The 16357-nt window shown below is 34.6% G+C and overlaps 1 protein-coding gene across 1 annotated transcript; it reads left to right on the top strand.

The window, feature by feature from the left end:
- Window positions 1–5907: 5907 nt before the first annotated feature.
- Window positions 5908–9269, top strand: LOC143543513 (dihydrolipoyllysine-residue acetyltransferase component 4 of pyruvate dehydrogenase complex, chloroplastic-like). The gene is made up of 6 exons (XM_077035822.1): window positions 5908–6966; window positions 7478–7669; window positions 7742–7829; window positions 7913–7983; window positions 8070–8153; window positions 8956–9269. The coding sequence occupies exons 1-6, from the start codon at window positions 6235–6237 to the stop codon at window positions 9058–9060; spliced, it is 1272 nt and encodes a 423-aa protein (XP_076891937.1). The 5' UTR covers window positions 5908–6234; the 3' UTR covers window positions 9061–9269.
- The last annotated feature ends 7088 nt before the right edge of the window (window positions 9270–16357 follow it).

The following is a 16357-nucleotide window of genomic DNA, read 5'->3' as shown; positions in this document are numbered from 1 at the left end:
TAGGGCGGTTTGCTTGAACATTGTACTACCGTTTTTTTAAATACCGGTTTAAACGGGTAGACCGGTTTTAAAACCAAGAGATTTTTAATATTTTTTTTAACCCATATTTTATTAAAATGACTTTTTACCTTGAGAATAAAATTGAAATGATTAAACATGGTAAACGGAGATTTGCTAATCAACCATAACTAGTAGTTGACCCGTCCGGTGGACAGGAATGTCAACTTAGGAATGTGATGCGTTTATTAATTTAGTAACAAATGCGACAATTTGATTACCTACCGATACATTTTTGATAATACAACATAAAGGAATAAACAAAATAAAAGAAAAAAAAATCATTTACGGTGAGAAAAGATTAATGAAACGGCTCTTGAATCAATCAACTTTCAGTTTGTAATTAAACTTTATTGTATCCCCTAAATACCCCAAAATGCAAAACAAATCTGCAGCCAATAAATGAAATTCTTTGCTCTTCTAAACCCCCATTATTTAGCAATCCAAACCTCCCATTTCATATCTTTGATGATCAAACCAATCAAATACGAAGCAACATAATTCATGGCAGAAGTGACCAAACAATTGGTCGACCATAATTTGACTTTTTGGTGAGTTGTGACCAAAAAAGTCAACTTTCACCAAAAGGTCAATTTGACCCAAAGAAATTCATATTTGCCAAGCGATTCAAAGTTTAAACCTGATCGAAAGAATTTCATTATACAGACATTCATTAACTCCCAAATTACTCTTGTTGACATGAAACTTCAATTCTCTCTCATCATTTCTGGATTTCTGCTTATCTTCCCTGGTGACCGAATTGCTCAATAAGTTGGTGATGACAATTTGACTCATTTGATTCTTTTGACTGTTAAAATCCTTATCAATTTAAATCATTGGACGGCCTTGACGGTTAAAAGGATTATCAAGCCATCGTTGATACTGTAAATAACAGGTTCATCAATCTCGCAAACTATGTGGTGTCTAACATTCACAGCCTGTTGACATTCAAGATTAAAATTTAATAAGTTAGAAATGATGTAGAATGCATAAAATGTAACTTATACATACTATATTATTATTATTATTATTATTATTATTATTATTATTATAATACCTTTAAATGCATACTTTGTTGCTAAAGAGATCTAAAGAGCCAGAAAACACAGCCATTGCACTATTTTTAGTTTGCAATATAAAAGACAAAGAATAATAAGAGACATAGTTAAGCAACATTGAGTTCAAATCATATATGAATGAGCACCTGAACTGAAACTAATGAATAGGAAGATCTAGAAAAAAGATGATGGAGATGACAACTTGGACTTAAAGTTAGCAGAAGACGCTGATGGAGAAATATAGAGAACCTTTAAACCCTGCAACATGAGTTAGATATTACAACAATCATAAGTAAGGCTATAATTGAACCGAACCGAACAACACCCTTTTCATGTTCGTCTATCAAGCTTTTATTAGACAAGGGAACGGTTCACGAACACCTAACAGAGTATATAGCATGGTAAACGACACCATGATCATTATTATTAAATACAATTTAGACTTTTTATACATGTATTTCTTTACTTTACTTTTATTTCATAACTACTCGTTATTTGGACTAAATGCAACAGATCTCACCCATCTCAAATGGCCACTTATTACATGCAAATATATTAGCTCCGTTTAGTAAAAGTCTTTGCATAAAATAAAGATTCAAAATCCACTTGGAAATGCACATAAAACTATTTATTTGATAAGATGCAAACAAAAGTCAAAGTATTAAGAAGGTCAGCAATCCATACATGTTATCAACTTCGTTTCCATAGTAAAGTAACTATAAACTAAGGCGTAGAGAAATTAAGTTTTATGCTTTTAAATTGTGAAATATGAAGCATAAACAAATAATTAAAAATCTAACTCCTCTAATGAACGGGCCGGGCCATATTCGATTTCTTTTGTTTAACCCATTTATCTAAATACGCCGATCCCTCGACCCGTTTAGTTCATTTACTGCGGTCCATAAAAAACATTAAAAACTTGATTAGAACCCATTTGGCTCACTTGATTTTAAAATGCGTGCATCATTAGCGCAAAATGCGAGGATGGTGCGCTCCAAATCACAAAAGGCGCGAAGCAGGTGCTCACATTTTTTAGTTTAAGTTAGTTCATGGCTTTCTGCATATATTACTTGTACCTTATGCATATACTACTTGTACACATAGAGTTAAAACTTAAAATACTTATTTGGTTACACACGAAACTTCTTTCGTGGTACTATAGCTTTTTTAATGTATTTATTTTTTAATATCTTACTTTTAGTTTTTAAAAATTGAAAAGTTATAAAAATCTATAAATATTTTTTAATAACAAATGCCTCGCATACATGATGTGTGCACATCACGCATCAGCTTTTTGGATTAAAACACATCAAAGTGCATTTCACATTTTAAAACCAAGTTGGCTCGTTTAGGCAAACAAATTAAAAAAGCTCATGTTCGGGTTTTCACAATTTTACGTGCGCCGAGTTCAATAATTCAATCCGTCAACCCGACACACAATACAAGCATATCCCAACCTTTTTGAAGTCTCCAGAGCTGGATTGACAGTTGTATCTTTTCCGTCACATAACCTATCCAGTTGACCAACTAAAAACCTTTGTTGGGGTGGGGGGGGGGGATAGTTTACTTTATAAACAATGAGAAAGAAAAGGAAAAAATATGCTTACAGTTTCTTTAGTTGAAGAGTAATTCTGTAATTGTTAAATCACTTTGAGCTTGGGCACCAGCCTTCTTAGAATTTTCAGTGCCTACAAAAAATATTTCGTAAACAATCTTTATCGCTTTAATTAATAGACATTTCATAGTATACAGAATTAATTGTTTAACAACAATTCTTAATAGCACCGTGTCCAAACAATTAATAGAGAATACAAAACATGCAAAGGTTCTCGCAATCTAAAAATGAAGTGATTGATATTTAAACATAAACACTTATTGAACCTACCTTCCTAACAATCAAGTTCTAAAACTAAAGTAACAAATACTTAGGCATAAATACTTCTTTTTCCTACCTACTTGGCATACATCAAACCAACAATAACTGAAAACATGTTAATGGCCAGACCTTTGATGCCAAAGTCTTTTGGCATTGAACCCAAAAGGTGCGAGGGAAGCAATCCATAACCGCGAATACGAAGCAATTAAATGGACCATTAACGGATTATTATTTTTTACCTTTAACGGGTTGCTTCAAGTTATGCTTTATCTCTTAACGGGTCCATTCGGGTTATGTTTAATGACGTGATCTCTTAAAAAGTCTGGTTACAGTTTATCTCAAAAGGGTCAAACTTACATTTTATCTCTAACGTGTCAAACTCGCCTATGGTTTATGTAGCAGGTCGAACCTGAATTATGTACAAGTCTCTTAACAGTTAAATTCGGATTATGTTTTATCTCTAATAAGTCGATTTGAGTTATGTATTATCACTAATGGGACTAACTCGGTCATTTATTATCTCTTAATGGGTCGAAGTCAGACTATGTTTTACCTCTAAAGGGTTATGTACTTATGTTATATGACTTTATCTCTAATGGGTCAAGCTGATTCAGTGATTAGTGGGTACATCATCAATTATTTAGTTATTTGCAAATCGATATGGGTTACGTTTTATCTATAACAGGTCAAATAAGGTTTTGTTTAATCTCTAACGGGTCGAAACTGGGTTATGTTCTATCTCGAATGAGTCAAACGGGTAAAACCAAAATATTACTCTAAAAAAGAAAACAGGTCAACCTACCTTATATATTAAACAGAAAATTACCTTCACGTGTGCTCTTCCAATTAGAATCAAAGACCGTTCTTGACACCCCTGCTATTAAAAAGGAAATTTTATAAGATATTAAGTTATAATGAAATAACAATGTCAAGTTGCTACTATTGCTATGATCTTCTCAAAAACTGTTTCAACTGCACAGTACAAAAAATCAGCATGTTGTTATATGTTTTCCATTTTTTTATAGAACTTTATTCATAAAACAGAGCAATAAAAAGAACTGCTTCACTATGAATATAAAAAGAAGTAAAAGTTAATTGTTTTATCTCACAAATAAGATCATCAATGTAATGTATATTTTTGTAACAATATGTAAAAATATATGCAAAAAGTTAACAGAACTAAAAAGCTCTAAGTGTTTGTATTACATGCCTATAAACATTTAGCAATTTGTATACAAAGATATAATAGTGAGGTGTCTAAATGTTTACACATGAACCTTTTTTATTTTAGGATTAAAAACAGGAACTATTAGATGAATACTATGAAATATATAGAGGAATTGATGTACGAACACACGAAATAGGGCGTATGATACCTGTATCCGTCGATTATGGATTCAAATAAGTGAATCGAGTAGGTCAAAGGTAGAATTCGAGAGTCAGGTCGTCGATTATGGTTTTGCTGTTGTGATAGATGTTGGTGAAATGGAGTGTATATTGGAAGAAAACAAAAACTGTAGGTAACTGCACAGGGGTGTGGAACTGTCATGATATATAATATATAATTCCGTAATTTTACGGTGAACAAAACTCTAAACATATACATATAAGATACGTGAGAAAATGTCAATACTACTTAATTTTATGTTGTATATTACCATAATTCCTTGTCAAAAAGGACTACTTCATGAAGCTATGTGAATGAAATGTATATATATATATATATATGAGTTATAGTATAGTGCGCATCTATATATGCATTGATGTGAATAAAACTAGATAAATACGATTAATATCCCCTCAAGCGTAACAGTGCGGACCAAGGCGTAGTAAAGACCGAAACTATTCGAATTGAGCACGTGAGAGAATTTTGGTGAAAATATTTGCCACTTGAACTTGGTTGGAACTTGGAAGAAACTTTGTATATAACTTATTCAAGGAGACAAGTTTCGAATAAAGTGAGAATCCAAGTCAATATACTTTGTACGTTTATGAGAAAATGGTTTTTGAAATAAAAATAGTGTGCTCTGGTTGTCGCAAAAAGATGAGTTGGTAGATCAGGAGGTAAGGCATGTAATTCCCGAAGAAGATGGGTAATAAAAAGAATTGCGGTAGTATTTGCTATGGTTTAATATCTTGATTGTCAGATAGATCTAGAGATTGTAGATTGTTTGTTGGCACCCCTTCGAAGTTTTAACTTTTATGTTTTGTTGATTACTTGATAAAATCCATTAGTAGAAAACCCTACTAACTTGAGCACCCGACTAAGCCACATACATATTAAACTTACTTTATCTGGTTTAGTAATCGTTTATATTTTCCAGACCACGTACTAAACTCCACTAATCCTAAACCCAATTGACAACACAAATTCAACCCACTATCCCCGGCGCAATTGGCCCATACTAGAAGTGTGTTTTTAACCATACCCGAATACCGACCCTGACCCAAAGTCACACGGACCCGAATTATAAAATACTCAAAAAACTTGAATCCGACCTTAAACGAGTCAGTTAACGTGTCATTTTTCCTCAACAAAAGACCCAAACAACCCGGAACATGAAACTGAAAATCAACCTGAATATATTTTGTCGTTTTATATATAAATGTGTTTTGATGTAGATTCTTTTGTATTTGAAATATGATGCTTGAATTTTTATGATATTGATTGATATTCATTCAAATATTCAATAGCATGATAATATTTTGTAAATAAAAAATAAAACATATATTTTTCATTTCACGTTAAAACATGAAAACCAAACAATCCGTCCCGAACTAACCCGAACCCACTTAACCCAAAGTTATACGAGTCAGTTATCAGATCAATTTTTCTTCGCTAAAAACTCGACTTGAAAAACCCGAAACCCGAAACCCGAAAAATGAAACCGAAGAATACCTTATGTAAAGTTAGTTAGTTAAGAGTGTTAGACCAACAAAGGCAGATGACATGACCTATGCGTACAAGCGATGTTTACACTGCATTTCATATTATCACTCCCTCGTCTTCTCCGCCTCACTAACTCTATATCTATATTTATATTTATATCTATATCTGTATCTATATATCACTCTGTGTGATCGAAACCCTAACCTGCAACTCCAATGGCTTCTTATCTCCTCCAATCACTCTCATTCTCTTCATCAATCTCTTCCAACCGGAAATGCCGACTCACTCCAGCCGTCACATTCACTCGCCGGTGATCAAACTCCGTCGTTCACGCCAAAATCCGAGAGATCTTCATGCCGGCACTGAGTTCTACAATGACCGAGGGCAAAATCGTCTCGTGGATCAAATCGGAAGGCGATGTGTTGTCCAAAGGCGAATCGGTTGTCGTTGTGGAGTCTGATAAGGCTGATATGGACGTTGAAACGTTTTATGATGGTATACTTGCTGCTATTGTTGTTCCGGAAGGTGAATCTGCTCCGGTTGGTGCTCCGATTGGACTGTTGGCTGAGACTGAAGCTGATGTTGAAGAAGCTAGGGTCAGAGCTGCTAATTCCGGTGGTTCTCCGGCGGTTGTTGAATCTCCGGCACCGGCGGCGGCGGTGGAGGCTCCGGTTGATGATTCTCCAGTGGCGGATGTGGCGAATGTGGCGGATGGATCGAAAAGGATTGTATTGACGCCATATGCGAAGAAATTGGCGAAACAGCATAAGGTGGATATTAATAAGGTGGTTGGGACTGGGCCGTTTGGGAGGATTACTGCGGCGGATGTCGAAGCTGCTGCAGGAATTGAAGTTACGGTTAAAAGTGCGCCGGTTCCAGTAACTGCTGCTGCGGCAACTGTTAATGCTAATGCTGCTCCGGTTAAATTGGTTCCTGTGTTTGCGGAAATACCGGGAGCGAATGTTGTTCCGTTTACGACTATGCAGGCTGCGGTGTTGAAGAATATGATTGAGAGTTTGTCGGTTCCGACGTTTCGCGTTGGGTATCCGGTTATGACTGACGCGCTTGATGCTCTATATGCAAAGGTCATTATCGGAGAATTACATAGTTACATATTTTTTGATGTTATCATCATCATCATCGGACTCAGTATATCCCACCAATAGCAAAGCTATGGTAGGGTCTGAGGAGGGTAAGATGTAGACAACCTTACCTCTGCCCTTTAGGATTAGAGAGACTGCTTCCGGTGAGACCCCCGACTCGATAGTAGTTTTGCATCAAGCCTAGGATATAAGGCACGTAACACTCAACCATTGGGACACCGGTCGATTGGTGCATGTACCATTGTCTTTCGGCTATCAACGCCACCACATGATGCCTGATTAATCTTTCGTCACTTTTAACATTATTTTCACGAGATTAGTAAAATAATGTCAAAATTAGTGCAATTTCACTTTTGCTCACCTGAAGGTTTACACATATATACATTATATGTGCGCACCGCAAGCAGGGCTAATTTTTTGATCTTATGTGATTAATAATTATTCGCATAATTGTTTATATAATTTGAAGTTTGGTTGAATTGTGGATGTTTAGGTTAAGTCTAAGGGTGTTACAATGACTGCATTGCTAGCAAAGGCTGCTGCAATGGCGCTTGCTCAGCATCCTGTGGTGAATGCAAGTTGTAAAGATGGAAAGAGTTTTACTTATAACAGTAGTATCAATATTGCTGTGGCGGTGGCTATTAATGGCGGTTTGATTACCCCTGTTCTTCAAGATGCGGACAAGGTTTGTATCTTGTATTTCTTGTATTTTTTTATTTGAGTAAGTTTGATGAGTGTTTATTGTGTTATGTTGTAGTTGGATCTTTATTTGTTATCTGAGAAATGGAAGGAGCTTGTGGAGAAAGCACGGTCGAAGCAACTTCAACCGCATGAGTATAACTCAGGTAAGATTGAACTTTGAAGTTAGAACTTTGAAATGGTAATTTGGATCTTGTTTCTTTACAAAAACTTTTGGTTCTGGTTGCAGGGACTTTTACTCTGTCTAACTTAGGTATGTTTGGAGTGGATCGGTTCGACGCTATTCTTCCTCCTGGGCAGGTGTGTGTTTACATTTAGTTTGATTTTGTAGGATTGTTATCTGTGTAGATTTGATATGGTGTTACTAAAATGTTTATATGTTGCAGGCGGCTATTATGGCTGTTGGAGCTTCAAAGCCTACTCCTGTTGCAGATAAAGATGGATATTTCAGTGTGAAAAGTCAAATGCTGGTGAGTCTTTCATAACTTGAATGGTATATTAAGCCTATATGACTTATAGTAATCTATGCCAGCGTATTTGGAACTTACTTCACTTCTTTAGAAATGGTATACTACGGGGAAAACGAGTTTGTTAATAGCAATCAATAGAGAACCTTAGCTTATTGGTTCTAGTCGTTAGCTTCCTAGTAATAAGTTGAATTCTTCATTTTTGCTAAGTAGGACTAGTTAGTCAACTTACAACAATGCAGAAAGTAAGTCAGCATACTCTTATCAGCGCAAATGGATGATCATCTCCACTTAAGCTCTGTTTGTTTAACTAAACCCTTCCTAGATCTTGAATCTTACGTAACTGTTATCTGTAGTAGTTAAAGGCTCTTTTTGGTATAGTGCGTGTTTAGTTGTTTTAGACTTTACTTGTTTAGACTGGTTCAGACCGTTTGAAACAACTTTTAGCCGATTTTGACAAGATATCTGCCAGCTCTTTTCGGTATAGCGCGTGTGGAGCATCGGTATCCCTCAGCGGTATCTTGGGTTTCGTCGACATCAACTCAGTGATCTTGATGTGATTTTTATTTAGGTGGTTATATGAAATAAAAAATACACTTTGGGAGCTTTCAACTTGTTTCCGTTTTAGAATTCACATGTTTGACCAATCGTTAGAACACAATCAGAATTAACCTGTTTAGCTGATAACACTAATGTTAAGTTTTAATTTAGTACACTTTTAGATGACTTTTGACCCGTTTGGTTTGTTTCATTTTACCATTGCTACAATAATATTGAAAACTTGTTTTGTACAAACAATTTCCAGGTAAATGTGACTGCCGATCACCGAATCGTATATGGAGCTGACCTCACTGCTTTCCTTAAAACCTTTGCAAAGATTGTTCAAGAACCCGACAGCTTGACATTGTAGAATGTTAACAACCTTTGCAGCACAATTACATGGTAGCTTGTTGGTCAATGCAGCTAAGAAACTTGGTTTGCAGGGGTAACACTTTTTCGGTTTCTAGCATTTTGCAATATTATTATGTTGTACTTTCATTCTTATTTTTTTTTCCTTTTTACCCCATTTTTTGGGATATTTTTAGGTAATTTAAACATGTCAATAAAAAAACATCCCCCTCCCCCTCCCTCTCCCCCGCCCCCCCCCCCCCCCCCCCCCCCCCCCCCCCAAGAAATGAAGATTTTGTTAAAGAGGAGTTTTGGGTTTATTTGACCATTTGGATTATTCATGTTTGATTTTTTAGTATGTTAACTAGAAACGGAAGTTTGGTAAATGATAAAACGTGCGAGAAGCACTGTAAAATTGTTTCATGATAATTTTATATACCATCTTTCAAGGATGAACAAACGAAAAACTATGAAGAATGAAACGTTACAATCAGATGCGCTTGTAGCTGTTCCCATGACAGATGCCATCTCCATCCTTCAATGTCCCATTACGGGTGTTCCTAAATAGACGCACCAAGAATCAAGAACCCAACAAGTACGGTACACCACAAAATTAAACTAAGAAAAAACACCTTTTAGAGAGAAATTAACAAAATCAGTGACTCTGTACCCGGTCATTTTTCTCAACCCATTCATTTAATATATAAATAAACACCCGTCATTGTACTCTATAATAAAAATATAATAGATGACCAATATATTTTCAAAATCCGAGTTGGAAAGTATACAAAACTCATAAAGTTTATTAGTCATATATGTTTATAATTACATACAAATAGTCTTATTTATTTAATTACACATGTATAAACTAATCATATAACTAACCTAACCATGCATCTTTTCTACAACCGTTGAGTACACTCTTCCCTTATCATTATTTTTCGTTGCCTTATTATTATTATACCTTCTCCTACCGGACCTCTTTCCACGACGACTAGTCACACCACCACTAGGTATGAAAACACCGGTTCCACTACTACCGCCACCACCACCACCACCGTTAGCCCACAAGCTCTCCAACCAACTAGGGACCACATACCCCCCATGCTCTAACCAACTATAGTAGTCCTTAGCTACCAGTCCTGACCCAACACCACCATAAACCACTGGCATCCGCCTAAACTTCGTAGCACGATTTAAATAGTCACCTTTGTTGTCGTCATCATCTTCATCTGTAAGCATTAATATTTGTCGAGTGAGTTCTTCGTAAAACGCGTTGTCATCTAAATCAACCGCGCTTGAATAATCTTGAAATGAACCCATTTTTGTATAACAAGAATGAAATTATATTGATGGTTAGTTAATAGGGGAACATATGCATATATGTATATATATGGTCTAAGTGATTATGAATAATATGAATAATAATTGGTTTAGATACGGTCAACTAAGTGTAGGTGCATGGAAGGTGAGATGTGGGTGAAGGTTAAGTTTCCAATTGTAGCCAAATATATTTGACGAATTATGTGTTGACTTAAACAAGTCAATGAATTAAAAGTTCGTTTAACCAAATTACAAGTCCGCAAGTCTTGTCCACGAAGTTGTGGTGATTATTATGGCACGATGAGCATCTTTGAAAAGATATTATGCTATATTTTATCAACATTAATGCTTGACGTGTCTTTTATTTTACTTTTATTTGAAGATATTATTTCATACCATTTTAATATTAGTTGTAACATTTTGTTCAGCACTAAAAAAACCAAACTAAATATGCCTAACAAAAAAAAAAGACTCGATTTCACCGACAAGTGGAGTTGTCGCCTATCGGTGATCATCGACGTATAAATAAATAAAAAAACTAATTTTTTATAGGAATTTTTATCGATCGGTAATCACCAACAAATCACGGTGAGAGCCGTTAATTACACTACCCGAGAATAGAAAAAAAAACCAATGGTTGAACAAAAGTATACCTACAAAATATATCGAAAAGCAGTTTAGGGCTTTTGTGTATCTCTCCCCAACAGTCTCATCTACACGATAATTTGTTATTGTATGATTTTTATTTTCTGTTCTCACATACTTTGATCAAAATGAATATATTTACATGATTTTTTGTTTATTTTGAATGTTTTATTTCTATTTAAAGGAAATATATATGATGCAGTTTCGGAAGCGATCAATGGCTCAAGACACTCATGATAATCAAAGACGATAAAATCGAACCAAAGGTTCAAAGAACAATGTTATTATATTTAATATTCAACCAAAAACTAATAATCTAAACAACCTTGGATCCCTATTTATACTAAACATGGAAAAAAATAAACTAGGAAACGAGATAACATAAAATAATAAAAGATATTAAAAATCAAAATTCAAATAAAGAGATTTGCATCAATAAAATTTTGTTTATTAACAATAGTTGGTGCAATAGTCGTTGACAATTCGTCTGGGAATAGCCAATCAATGATTCATCATTAATGTCTTTACCAATGGCGGAGAAGTGTCTAGGAGTAAAACGCCTTATACATACAACTGCTCGCCAACAAGTCCTACTTTACCGATGAATCCATCCATCGATAAAAAATCACGAATTTGTAGCTAAAGTTGCAAATAATCAAGACTAAATGTATATATTTTCTTTATAGTTAGGATGCTAATTCAAAATATCAACATATCATTTTTATTCACTTATTTTTTTATACCTTATTTTTTTTATAGGAAACATAGATATTACATCAACATAGCAGGTAGGCGGACAACAAGCTGCGCCGCCACTCCTTTCTGAATTGCAAACTCTCATAACTTTTCATGTAATATACACATGTTTAAAAGGTTGGGAATGAAATTTCACATGAAATTTTCCTTTTGTGTTGCCTTATATTTTTCCCTTTTCCCTTTAATCAAACAAACACAAATAAGTGATAGTTTTTCCTTCCTCATCACGTACATAACCTAAAATAATAAAGTAACGATGTAACCTAGGGGTGGTAATCTTGACTCATGGGTTGAATTAGTTGTATCAAAATGTATACGATGGATCAGAATGGGTCAAACTAAAAAAAGAAAATGATTGAAACGGGACAAAACGGGTTGACATTTCTCGGGTTTTTTAAAAAAATTTTTTTTGTTATGAAACGAGAAAAACGGAAGAAACTTTTTGGTATTTTTACTTTTTAAGTTTTTGATTTATATTTCGAGTTATAATTTTTTAATTATTTTTTTTGAATTTTTGGTGAGGGGTTTTGAAATCTCAACCCATTTTGACCCATTTCAAAATCACTCACCAACAAATTCAAAAAAAATAATTAAAAAATTGTAACTCGAAATATAAATCAAAAACTTAGAAAGTAAAAACACCAAAAATTTTCCTCCGTTTTTCTCGTTCCATAAAAAAAACCCCCGAAAAATGTCAACCCGTTTTGCCCCGTCTCAATCATTTTCTTTTTTTAGTTTGACCCATTCTGACCTATCTTATACATTTTGATACAACCCATTCAACCCATGGGTCAAGATTGACACCTCTAATGTAACCTTAATAATTTAATAATTCCATAATTAAATATCAAAAAAACACTAATTTAGTAATTTATATCATACGTATATGCAATATTGACCAGTTACACTTGCACTAAAATTAATTAGGAATTAGAAATAAAAGGTCGTAGTCGTTTAAATGAATGATAATGTGAGGAGAGAACAGGTAAATAAAGACCATAAATTGTCATGCCATAGCATAGACCATAAATTGTCACGCCGTAACACAGGGGAGCCCTCAACAGGTAAACAAAGGCCATGAAGGAGAGACAGATACCAACAAAGCCTAAATTCTATATGTGTTAATGCATAAAACTCGAAAATCCAAATACTGGCTCTAACAATGCTTCGCTATGATAAGACTCGAGTCAACATAATAACCAAAATCACAGTCGTTGACAACAAGGTAAAACAAGTGCACATACTAGCTCTAAGCCTTTAACAATGCTTCGTTATATCATCTTGTTGGATTTAGAGTACCATTAGAGGCATTTATAATTTATTACGAACTAAAATGCAACAAAGTTCTTACAAACTAGAAACAAGAATTTGTCTCTCCATTAAAAGTTTAATTATATCTACACAAAACTTTAAATTTAAGTTTCTATATACTGTTTATAGAGGTAGGGTAACAAACAACCCCAAATACCCATAAAAAAATACCCGCGGATCATTCAGGACTCCCTTAGAAGACATCCGTGGGTTATCCGCAAGACATTCCCTCCTTCGTGAAGAGCACATGACAGTGCGGCCAATCATAGGAGGACAACTGGATATTTTGTTATAACAGTGCACATGACTATATTCCGCCACGTGTCCATTCAGGTTGAAGAAGCATCTTCTGAAAAAGAACATTTGCACCAATCATATTCCCCGAACAACCGGCTATAAATACTGAACTCATCATTATGACTTATGAGGTATTCATTCATACTTTATTGAACTATGACTTATGAGGTATTCATTCACACTTTATATATTGCATCAATCACTTAGTACTTTCTCTCTAAAAATTTGTACTTATTCTCACGCCGGAGGTGGTTACATGAAGACCCCCACTCTTGTCTTTCCCGTAACAAGCTCACAGTGGTTCTGTTTTGCAGGTTATCACCGTCGGATTTATTAGATCAAGACTTTCATTAACCTAATATATGTTTCATAACCCATACTTAATAGAAATATTGATCTAACCTATACGGGTTCGGATCCGTGCTTCTTCAGTGCTCTATACCCGTAAAGCATATTGGTGAGTGGTGAGTTCATGGTTTAACTAAAACATTTATCCAAATCACCAATACCATTATACCATGCCATATATTTTTCACACTAGGGGGTGTTTGGGATTCCTTATTTTAGCTCCTTATAGTTTATAACTTATTGGTTATAAGTTATAAAGTGTTTGGAAAAGTAAGGTTTTATGAGTGTATAAGGTATAAATTACAACTTTGTAACTTATACCTTAAAATAAGGAATAAGCAGGTAAAATAAAGAATCCTAAATACCCCCTTAAATATGATGCGGACACAGGCCAGAAAGCCCATAACTTGAGCGTGCTATTGGGTCTTCATAAGTGGGCCGACCCAGAAAAAAAATCCAGAGGCCACTTGCAATTATTGAAGAAATCAATCCACAATTTTAGCATGCATGATTAATTAATTAGCCCATAATTAATCCCCATTATCACATGGGCACGTTCGCTTTAGTTTTTATCTTCATGCTTGCATTTTCTAGTTGTAAAGCAAGTATCAATAAAACGAAGTAGTAACAGAGTCGGGGTTTTATCTGGAAGCGGCATCTCTATCGTTTTTGATAGTAGGGATGAGATCGGGACCGGTCGGTACCGACCGGTCCCGGTCCTGAAAATCCTGGTCCCGAAAATCGCGGATTCTTGGTACCGGTACCGGTACCGAAATATTCGGTTCGGTACCGGTACGGGACCGGGACGATACCGGTATTTAAGGTAAAATTTCGGGAAATATCGATCCCGTACCGTACCGGTACCGGTACCGAATATGCCCATCCCTAGATGTATGATTTGACCTTCCATAAACCTTATCTATAACTCGGTTATGAGTGAAATTTACGAGGTATGGTTGTTGCATATACCTCACTTTAAAACTCTTTTGATGTAATACATACTTATGACCATAATTTACCCCCACTTGGTATTTTTTGTTAATAAAACTAAACTCCGAGTTTTGGTAATAATCTAACAACTCAAATGAACATGGAATGTTGAAACCAAATGAAACTACGAATTGGAACTTTGACATGGATGGGGATTTAGGGCTGGGAGTAATAGTGTTAATCATTTCTGGTTGACGGGAGTGCCCTTTATAGTAAAACCGTCCAAAGTTTGGGAGAAAAGTTTGGCCTGTCTTCTCATCAGAGAGCGGTATTAGAATGTCGTCAGGCTCCTCATGCTCAAGACTTTTTGACTGTCACACCCATCGAAGGGTTAGACCAGCACATGTCAGCAGTGGAATACCGAGCCATTCTTAAATATCGTTTAATGATCCCGCAGTGATGACACATGCATGTTTTTGTTTGTTTTGAAGTACTATGTTTTTAATAATTTAGTACAAGACACTCAATCAATCTTTGTACTTCATATACTTCAATCTATAGTGAAGACCATTTGGCGTTTAAAATATATATAACAGCTGCATCCTCAATTAATATTCAAAGTTGGTATTTATATGACCTCTCAATATTTACAAAGAGTCTCACTTGAGATAACGACCCCTTTACATATGCCTGAAGTTAAGACGACCCATTGTTCATCCACTGACAAAAGTCTAAGCCTCGAAAGAACCGTTCTCGACACTAGTGTTTTTTAATCTTCTTCTTTGGATAAACATTATCTAAATGACTGAGTTTATGTAGTGTAAACTTTTAAAGGATACATGCTAAGCATATAATATGATTTATCTGATCTCATTAGATAGTAAAGTATTGGTATACATCCCGTGTCACAAGCTTCTCACGTGAATAAAAATGTATAGTTACAACAATATTTTGATCACTAAAAACACCCATATCTTGTTGTTAGATATTGGTAGAACACGAACATCGGAATTATATTTCGTTGGTGTCAATGTTAGATTACAGATATAGATGCTATGAGAGTATTCTTGGACGGGGATCAAATTAAAATAGTTCAGTCGCTAGCTAGAACGATAACATGAACTAAACAAATGAAGAATATACTTCTCATATATATGTCCTCTTTGCTACTTTCCTTCGAATATCCGAATATTTCTTCACTTTGGTATTTTATATTTACTTTCTCTTGTTTTATTGTAAACGATAAGGGTAATGCAAACCTAATGGTTTCCTGTAGACCAGTTCATCCATATTATTATATACTTGTTTTCAACAATGAAAAGAGAGAGATCTCAAATGAAATGAAAAGGCTTATATGGTTTAATGTATGTATGAGAAACAAGTTTTTTTTTAAACATTGCTATAAAGAAAAATATTTACAAAAATAGTGTTGCTTCAAAAGTAATATTAAGGTCAGTTTATTTTACAAATAAGAATGATTTGTATAGCCATAATAAAAACCTTGAAAAAAAAATCATAACTCAAAATTTAATAAAAAAATAAAAACACAAAAATATTTCCACCATCTTCCTCAAAAAAAATAAGAAAAAGAAAAAGAAAAATAAGACACAATGTTGAGAAAAAAAAATATCATTTTGTTTTTTTTGTTTATTTTCATCATTGAGTGTGTCATTTTTTCTTGAATTTTTGTTATATTATTCAACATTGTG

Source organism: Bidens hawaiensis, unplaced genomic scaffold, assembly GCF_021521415.1.
Source record: "Bidens hawaiensis isolate Kalapana, Puna unplaced genomic scaffold, B.hawaiensis_p1.1 tig00013123_1, whole genome shotgun sequence".
NCBI classification, from domain to species: Eukaryota; Viridiplantae; Streptophyta; class Magnoliopsida; order Asterales; family Asteraceae; genus Bidens; species Bidens hawaiensis.
The sequence above is the reverse complement of the archived record's forward strand: the minus strand, read 5'-3'. Positions and strand labels throughout refer to the sequence as shown.